This window comes from Monodon monoceros, unplaced genomic scaffold (genome assembly GCF_005190385.1).
Source record: "Monodon monoceros isolate NGI ecotype Baffin Bay Population unplaced genomic scaffold, NGI_Narwhal_1 Super_Scaffold_3, whole genome shotgun sequence".
NCBI classification, from domain to species: Eukaryota; Metazoa; Chordata; class Mammalia; order Artiodactyla; family Monodontidae; genus Monodon; species Monodon monoceros.
In genome coordinates, this window is record NW_021703780.1 from 71,862,343 (window position 1) to 71,871,899 (window position 9,557).

General features: G+C 43.9%; 2 protein-coding genes across 6 annotated transcripts in view; one reads left to right on the forward strand and one right to left on the reverse strand.

Annotated features, from left to right (window-relative positions):
• PXK (PX domain containing serine/threonine kinase like) overlaps positions 1-2,321 on the forward strand; it is a 75,245-nt gene extending 72,924 nt beyond the window's left edge. For 2 of the 5 annotated variants that reach the window (XM_029244426.1, XM_029244433.1), the window contains one exon: positions 915-2,321. In XM_029244426.1, the coding sequence (XP_029100259.1) occupies positions 915-1,126 (212 nt within the window). In that variant the 3' untranslated portion in view covers positions 1,127-2,321. The remainder of the gene's footprint in view (positions 1-914) is intronic. The other 3 variants (XM_029244434.1, XM_029244435.1, XM_029244427.1) reach the window with 2 other exon arrangements.
• A 388-nt stretch (positions 2,322-2,709) lies between these two features.
• Positions 2,710-8,503, reverse strand: PDHB (pyruvate dehydrogenase E1 beta subunit). The gene is made up of 10 exons (XM_029244305.1): positions 8,377-8,503; positions 8,218-8,271; positions 6,925-7,032; positions 6,772-6,834; positions 6,633-6,668; positions 6,193-6,478; positions 5,444-5,554; positions 5,006-5,097; positions 3,563-3,704; positions 2,710-3,255 (listed from the first exon to the last, which is right to left on the reverse strand). The coding sequence occupies exons 1-10, from the start codon at positions 8,416-8,418 to the stop codon at positions 3,110-3,112; spliced, it is 1,080 nt and encodes a 359-aa protein (XP_029100138.1). The 5' UTR covers positions 8,419-8,503; the 3' UTR covers positions 2,710-3,109.
• Positions 8,504-9,557: the final 1,054 nt, after the last annotated feature.

The following is a 9,557-nucleotide window of genomic DNA, read 5'->3' on the forward strand; positions in this document are numbered from 1 at the left end:
TCCAGTTACCTTCTCCTTGCCCAGCAGGGTACAGCTCGGCATTCCAGTCTCCCCTGACACTTCAGCAAAGATGTAGGGTTAGGGCATTTCCATCCTGTCCCTGGTTTGGGCCACAGTGGAAACATGGGTGCTTGAGGAAGATTCCTCCCTGAGAATACCATTGCTGGAGAGAGAAAGCCCTCTGCGCCTTGCTGTGCATTGCTAACATTAGCATTTTATGTTTTTTTCATGCAACCTAATAGGAAATGATTATTCAAGACGGATGCCCCTGGGGAGCCCATAACCCAGCAGACAATGGTTACTTGCCGAGAATCCTAAGTGATTTGTCATTTTATGTTAAATCACGTCCTTCAAATATTGTGTGTCTTGGAGCAGCTAAAGAACCGTTCATCCCTTACTAGTAATTGATATTCCGTTCTTCAAATATTGTGTGTGTTGCAGCAGCTAAAGAACCGTTCATCCCTTACTAGTAATTGATATTCCAGTAGCCCAGCTCTATGCATACAGATGTCTATCTTTAATTGCTAGCTCAGGAATAGGTGGAGCTGCCTGGAACCTGGAAAAAGTAGCTAATGGAACTTTTCTTTTGGGACCATGATTAAAGTTTGGAAGTGGAAGTAGAGCCTCATCTATGCTGAGAATGTCGCTATGTATAGTTTCATGTAATCTGTGATATTGTTCAGTCTTTTCTCACATGACTATTACTTGGGAGAAATGGCAACTTTTAATTAATTCCCCTTTAATGCTTCTACGTTTCTTGTTCAAGTATTTAAAAAAAATCACACAGTACAAGGTGTGTTGGCCCGTTTGAGGGAAAACATTTGCAGTCTCACCGAAGCCCTTTCTGCCCAGGACTGAGCAGTAGCACGGATACAGGGTGTGTGGAGATACTGACTGTGCCCTTTCCTCCACAGGGATGTCCGCGTTACCCCCACCTCCTCCACCTGCGCCTCCGCCACCAGCAGCTCCCTTGCCTCCTGCGAGCACAGAGGCGCCCACACAGCTTCCGCCCCAGGCTGTGAATGGCGTGAGCCGAGGGGCCTTACTCAGCTCCATCCAGAATTTCCAAAAAGGAACTTTGAGGAAAGCCGAAACCTGTGATCATAGTGCTCCTAAGATCGGCTAAAGCTTTGTGTTTACACTTGGAGGGAAAATTTGTTTTGTTTTTCCTTCCACCTCCAACCCCTAAAGTACCCTCTATCTGGATGAATAATTGCTGAGCCAGTACAGTCACATACGACTTCGCAGATGCTCATGTAAGAGGCTTTTCAAGAGGGAAATAGTCTTCAAGTAGAATAAAGTCAGGCTGGCATTGCTGCCTTAAGAAGTAGTTTGCTCCTTTGTTACTCTTGTAAAGGAGTCTTGCTCTTCCTCTAATGGTCATCTTTTGGTGGCAGCAGCATATTGGAATCAATTATTTCCACCAACAGAAGGAAGTGGACAAAAAACAATGACAATATACAGTCACAGCGGTGGATGGCCTTCGTGTCACAATCCCTCCTATACCATCAGACAGCTCCTAGAAATGTTCCTCTCAGAGTTCATTTCTCTATTCTAAAGCATTTTCTGGTTATTTCTTAGATAACTCCCATTTTTGCTACCTTAATTTCATCCTAGACATTAACACTGTAGCCCAAAGCATAGTTATGTCGCTGAGAGTCAGAGAAGCAACTGAGTTCTTCATTTTCCCTTCAAGTAGAACGGGGAAAGTTCGTAACAGTCTGTTAAGTCCAAACAGGAACTCCATTGTGGTTATAGAACTCAGGGCTGCTAAAGGAACTACTCTAGACTCTTAGTTCCTTTTAGTATGTATCGAACGGACAGAAAAATGTTGACATCAGAAAAAGCTCTTGCCAATTAGGGGATCTTCTTAATCCTCAGAAATTAAGTCAAGTTTGGCGTTTGTGGGGGTGGGTTATTATTACAACACAAGTACATCTGGCAGAATCAGTTCTGATTTTCCAAAGATTTATCCAAATATATCATCTTTTTAATGTTGCTCATTTATTAGAAAGATCCTTTATCCTATGATTTGCTTAAACCCTTAAATAAATTGCACTTTAAAGGATTATACATAATCCATCTAAAAATTCAAGTTACACACATCAGTGTTGGTTACTATGCAGAGAGAATGTCATTGTGTATAGTTTCATGTAATCTGTGATAAATGTTCAGCTGTATTTTTTATTAAAATAAACCATGTCTAGAAAATGTGTTATTTGTAGCTTGGCTAGATATTTTAAATGGGAACTTTTTGTAGTAACTTTGGTAAATATAAAGAAAAGATTCACACAGTATTTCTAAAGTTTCCTCCCTACCTATTCTATCTCTTATTTTCTTTTGTGTCGTATTTTCCCTCTTAATAAGAGCTAACAATCCTGTCTTCCTGTTTTAATTAGGTACCACTTGTATGCTTCTATAACTAATTTAAATCTATCTTTTCCATCTCAACTTCTGAAGAGGGCAGTGTATGGCAGAGTGTGTGTTTGTTGGCAGTGGGAAAAATACCTGACACAGATTTTGGTTTAACTTTGAAGAGAACCTACTAGAATTAGGCATTTGAAGAGTCGGGGGGCAAGTTCCTGTTTTAAGTAAGTAATGCAGTCTAGGAAATTAATGATTACTGATTAGTTCCTGATGGCAGTAATTTCTTAACAGAATTTTAAGACTTCTATCCCACATTTATTATCTCAAGAATACAAAAATACATTTAGTCATAGTTAGGAATTCCTTTATTCCTTATCAAAACAGTCTAACAGTAAATGTAGATTATATGCTTTTATTTTTACATATAAGTTATGTTTTTTTGGAGGTATCTTTCATCAGGACTCTTGCCACATTTATACCTTGTCCTTCTAATGAGAGGGTAAAATTTTACATTAATCTTATTCAAAGAACATGGCTATTGTAACAGATAAAAAAAGCGTGGACCCTAGGCAGGAGAGTGGAGAGTTTCTCCACAGACATATTTAAACTTCTTCCCAGTACAAAAACGTGTGTTGTTGCTTTAGACATAGCTTTACAAATCAAAAGGTCTTATAGGACAATCCAGATGAAATGTCATTAAGTATTTTAAGGAAATCCCAATGACTTGAAATTCAAGTCCAAGCTACATATTTAGTGTTTTCTTTATTGCAAATATGATGTCTTTAACCTGAGGTACAGAGTTGTCTTCTAGAACCTTTGCATAAGGCATAGGGACATCGGCACCGGTGACACGAACTACAGGAGCATCCAGAAAATTGAACGCGGGGCCTAAGAGGGAAGGAGGCGCAAATTAGAGACACATGAAAAACCAGCTGAGCACCACCACCTCAGCATAGCAGGTATGGCTGCCCAGAGAAGGAAAATCTGAAGAAGGAAATATGAAATCTGAAAGGAATGCTAATTACAGAGAATTGTTTCTGGCCTTGCTTTCTTAAACATTTACCCAAAGGAAAAATACCAAGCTGACAAGTTGAAAATTCAAGTCATCTGACCACCCCTAGCTTTTGATTGTTTTGTCCTGTAACACAGTGTTTATTACAGTTTAACTATTCTGGAATCAGTTTCTCTGAAATACCTTCCATGATCCTGGCACAGATTTCAGCTCCTACTCCAAACTGTGGCCAGCCTCCTTCCACAGTTACAAGGTGATTGGTCTTCATGACACTGGCTTCTATTGTTTCAATGTCCATTGGTCTGATGGTTCGCATATTTATCACCTAAACAGATAATAAATAGCTTTACAGAGCCACTTCCTCACAAATATAGTCTTATCCCCAAAATGCCACTTCCTTTCTTGTTTCCTTTTAATCTTTGGGTCTAGGGAAACATAATCTGCCCATTCATGAACAAACTGTCAAAAGGGAAACTGTAATTAAAACAAAAATCTTTCTCTCTACTACAAGCAGCTTTGTTCACTTACAGAATTCACTTATCCTCCCTTGGCCTTAACTTCCTCCTTATCGAAATAATAACTAACATGTGACCGCTTACCCTGTACCAGGCACTACACTAAGTATAATTCTACAACCACCCTGACGGGACAGTAAATGTATTATCCTCATTTTACAGCTGATGGCAGAGATTTCGAGTACGTAACATGCCCAAGTGTCAACTAGGAAGTGGTACCTCCTGGTTATGAAAGTGTTAGACTCGATGACTTCTAAGTTTTCTCTTCTCCCAAACTCCAGCTCCAAGGTTGGATCTTAACTTGACAAAACACATACTAAAAAGATCCAGACCCTAGGTGGGAGAAGGCTAGGTATTTGAAAAGCAAGTAGGCTCCCAGCTTTAAGCAGAGGCAGAACTAAGTGACAAAGCAAGATTTTATACCTAATTAACCTGTTACAGAACTCAAACGCCTCTTTCTGGGTCTTAAACTTCAAGGGACCTTTCTGATTCTTTTTTTTTTTAATAAATTTATTTTATTTATTTATTTTATTATTTTTTTGTGTGTGTGTGGTATGCGGGCCTCTCACTGTTGTGGCCTCTCCCGTTGCAGAGCACAGGCTCGGGACGCGCAGGCACAGCGGCCATGGCTCATGGGCCCAGCCGCTCCGCGGCATGTGGGATCTTCCCGGACCGGGGCACGAACCTGTGTCCCCTGCATCGGCAGGCGGACTCTCAACCACTGCGCCACCAGGGAAGCCCTATTTATTTATTTTTGGCTGCGTTGGGTCTTTATTGCTCCGTGTGGGCTTTCTCTAGTTGCAACAAGCAGGGGCTACACTTCGTTGTGGTACACAGGCTTCTCACTGCGGTGGCTTCTCTTGTTGTGGAGCACGGGCTCTAGGTGCACGGGCTTCAGTAGTTGTGGCACATGGGCTCAGTAGCTGTGGCTCGCGGGCTCCAGAGCACAGGCTCAGCAGTTGTGGCGCACGGGCTTAGTTCTCCGCGGCATGTGGGATCTTCCCGAACCAGGGCTCGAACCTGCGTCCCCTGCGTTGGCAGGTGGATTCTTAACCACTGCACCACCAGGGAAGTCCCCTGATTCTTTAAGAACAAGTGAATGTCCACTCACCTCACATTCAATTCCCTCTTTAGATAGCACCGTTGCAGCTTCTAAGCAGTGGCTCACAGGTCTTGAATGGGAAACTATGGTTACATGTGTCCCTGAAACAAAGTGGTCACAGATAAGAGGTCAGGTTGAAACCAAAGACACTGTCCTGCTCTGCAGCCAGCTATGGTTCTTCTTCATTTTAGAATCTTAAACTCAGCTACATTCCAGCGAGATGAGGAATGTGGCAGCCTTTCTAGAAACGAAATACAAATCTACTGGACCAAGATTTAGAAAAGAACAAATATATGCGCAATCAGGGCATGACACATTTTAAACTTGAACTCATCCTATAATTTCCTAGTCAAAGTAAAGGGCAGTGACTTCTAGACTGAATTTGACCAACATAAATAGAGGGCACGGATTACAAATAATGTTTACATGTATACTAATTTCTCTTACCTTGCCTTTCTATTTTAGCTTTTCCAATAGGAATCAGAAAATCTTTTGACTGAGCCTCTGGGGGAAGTTCAAAAGGAACTCCATACATCAATTCATTCTCCAGCACCACCACTGCAAAATATAAATATTTAAACCAAAGTAACTACATGACTAAAAATGTATATGCGGGCTTCCCTGGTGGCGCAGTGGTTGAGAGTCCGCCTGCCGATGCAGCGGACACGGGTTCGTGCCCCGGTCCGGGAAGATCCCACATGCCGCGTAGCGGCTGGGCCCGTGAGCCGTGGCCGCTGAGCCTGCGCGTCTGGAGCCTGTGCTCCGCCACGGGAGAGGCCACAACAGTGAGAGGCCTGTGAACCCCCCCCCCCAAAAAAGTATATGCAACACTATCATTCATATTGTGAAAAGTTTCACTGTGCTGATTAGGAAGCCTCATACCTATCGTGTCCAGTAGCCTTGAGGATGGTTTAAGTAGAGACATCTGTAGTCTGGGCAATCCTGATTTTATCTATGGGGTTAAACCGGTGTTGTAGGTATGCAGCAAATTTCTCCGGTATCTAATTGGCCCCGTTATAGTCAGAAATAAGAAGAACACCACATTTTTTCCTATCTTTACTATATCTGTAAATCACTAACATTTTATATGATACATCTAAGCCTAACTAGAAGTCTTCAATGGTTCCTTCCATGCAGATATTTCATTTTTGTTCTTTAATGTTCAAAAGAGACCCACAACACGTCATGCTACTGACCTGGATTGTTATCCCGAATGGCTGATTTAATAAGTCCTTTTGCATCCTCTGAACTCCAGGGGCTGACCACCTTTAAGCCTGGGCAGTGCCCATACCAGGCAGCAAAGCACTGTGAGTGCTGGGCAGCTACGCCTGCTGAGGCGCCATTGGGCCCCCTGAAGACTATGGGCACAGGCTGAAAGCCCCCTGACATGTAGTAGGTCTTGGCAGCTGAGTTTATAACCTGGTCGATGGCTTGCATAGAGAAGTTGAAGGTCATAAATTCACAAATGGGCCGCAACCCAGCCTGTCAAATCAAAAACACAGATGTTAAAAAGACGAGAAAGAGCAATTTAGAGTAGCACACCATCACTTCGCTCCCCCAACATTCAAGCAATGTTTTTAAACGGTCATGTTGAAAGTAATCTCTTTGGATAAGATTCATAAAGAGGACTACATACCATAGCTGCACCTACAGCAATTCCAGCAAAACCCATCTAGAACGTAAAACGCAAACATAAGTAAAAATCCACAAAAATTAGAACAGTACACTTTAATAGACATGCCCCTCAAAGGTCTGCTTCCGGATGGAAGGCTTACCTCAGATATGGGAGTGTCTATGATCCTCTTATCTCCATATTTCTTCCACAGGCCTCGACTAACCTACAATTAAGCAATGACCCCATTACCTTTAATTGTACTGGGGGCAAATGGCCACCTCAGTTCTGTATAGCTTTCATGTATCTTGGTTACCTTATATGCCCCATCATATTGGGCAACTTCTTCCCCAAGTAGAAATACCTTCTCATCTCTTTCCAGCTCCTCATCCATACCTTGATTTATAGCCTCACGAACTGTCACCTGTCACAGGTACGGGAAAGCAGTCAATAAGCTACAGCATTACTTAGGAGACTATTGAGATTCTCTCTCTTGACCTAGGCTGCCCACAGCACACAATGTAAAAACTATCACTAGAACAGGCTTCTCTTCAAAAGTTCAAAAAGTAACATTTCTATCACTCATAGCCAGTCTTTGATTGGATGTGTAAATGAGAAGTATCCTGAACACTTTATTGATGTGCACCTAAGCTTAAGAAATCTGCTTGCTGGCCATACCAGCTCATAGGTGGCTTCCTAAGTAGAAAAGTGTACTAGGTAATTTTATTTCCACATCTGGTATACTGTGGGGCAGCGAACAGTCAAGGAAGCCTAAATAATACTACATATTGAGCGCTCACTAGGTGCCAGGCACTGCCAAACACTTTGCCTTCAGGATGTAGGAGTTATTTTACTACACAGGTTGGTAGAGTCCTCCGGTAACAAAAAGGGGAAGAGTGGGCAATTCCTCAAAACGTTGAACACAGAATTACCATATAATCCAACAATCCCACTTCTAGATATAGACCCAAAAGAACTGAAAAGCAGGGACCCAGATAATCGCACACTGATGTTCACAGCAGCATTATTCACAAATCCAACAGGTGGAAGCAACCCAAATGTCCACCAAAGATGAATGGATCAGCAAAATGTGGTATATGCCTACAACGGAATATCATTCAGCCTTAAAAAGGAATGAAATTCTGACACATGCTACAACATGGATGAACCTTGAAAACATGCTAAGTGAAATAAGCCAGACATAAAAGGACAAATGCTGTATGATTCCATTTATGGGAGGTCCCTAGAGTAGATAAATTAATAGGCACAGAACGTACAATACAGGTTACCAGCGGCTAATGGGATGGAGAGTTATTGTTCAATGGGTACAGTTTCTGTTTGGGATGATGATAAAGTTCTGGTGGTGAATGGACAACGTGGTGAATGTACTTAGTCCCACTGCATATACAGTTTAAAAGGGTAAATTTTCTTATGTATATTTTACCACAGTAAAAAATTTTAAGGGGGAGGATGAGGGAAGAAGCGTCAAGTCTAGTTCCCTCAGATCGGACATCTGATTCCCCTGAGGCTCGCGTGGGTGACATGCGGCCCCAGCCTCCGCGCCGGGACGAGGGGCCTCGCCGGCCCGGCTAGCTTCCAGGCCAGTTACCTGCAGAGCAGCCGGCGCGGTCCGGTGGAAGCGCCTCCTCAGCAGCCCGGAGACCTGGCGGGGAGAGAGAGAGAGAGATAGAGAGAGAGAGGACGCTCAGAGGGGACGCAGACTGGGCAGGGATCGCGCAGGGTCATGGGCCCGAGAGCCGCTGCCGACCTGCTCAAGGGGTCTCCGCGTCAAGCCAGCCACCACCGCCATCTTGACCGTGTCCTCTAGCCGCCGCCGACTGACAACACAGCAGGGACGCGGACTAGTCAGGCCCCATTTCCCCTGCCGTCGCGGGCCAATGGCAGGGCACGGCGTCTGCGTGTCCCGCCCCCCAGGGCGTCGGGGGCCGAGGGGTGGGGCCGAGGAGGCGTGTCGGATGTCTAGCCACTCAGCCTGAGGCAGCCTGGGATCAAAGTTATTGAGAGCTGCCGGCTCCTGGCGCGCCGGTTGCACGCCGGGCGCACGTCCCTGCGTGTTGATACGTGGATCGCAGGGACCAAAACTCAGACTCTAAGAATCATAACTCGAGGCCGAGGGACCTTCAGAATTAGGCCACGCTTCTGCAGGCGCTGAAATTCTTTGGTACGGAGTAGCCCTTATACACCGTTTGGTGACTGGGGATTTACAGTCTTACAGGCGAGCCTAGTTTCTCTTGGAAGCACTGCCTGTTCGCTCTTTTTTTTTTAAACATCTTTATTGGAGTATAATTGCTTTACAATGGTGTGTTAGTTTCTGCTGTATAACAAAGTGAAGCAGCTATACGTATACGTAATCCCCATAGCCCCTCCCTCTTGCGTCTCCCTCCCACCCTCCCTATCCCACCCCTGTAGGTGGACACAAGACACCGAGCTGATCTCCCTGTGCTCTGCAGCTGCTTCCCACTAGCTATCTAGTTTACATTTGGTAGTGTATGTATGTCCATGCCACTCTCTCATTTCGTCCCAGTTTACCCTTCCCCCTCCCCGTCTCCTCAAGTCCATTCTCTACGTCAGCGTCTTTATTCCTGTCCTGCCCCTAGGTTCATCAAAACCATTTTTTTTTTTAGATTCCATATATATGTGTTACCATATGGTATTTGTTTTTCTCTTTCTGAATTACTTCACTCTGAATGACAGACTCAGGGTCCATCCACCTCACTACAAATAACTCAATTTCGTTTCTTTTTATGGCTGAGTAATATTCCATTGTATATATGTGCCACATCTTCTTTATCCATTCATCTGTTTATGGACACTTAGGTTGCTAACATGTCCTGGCTACTGTAAATAGTGCTGCAGTGAACATTGTGGTACGTGACTCTTTTTGAATTATGGTTTTCTCAGGATATATGCCCAGTAGTGGGATTGCTG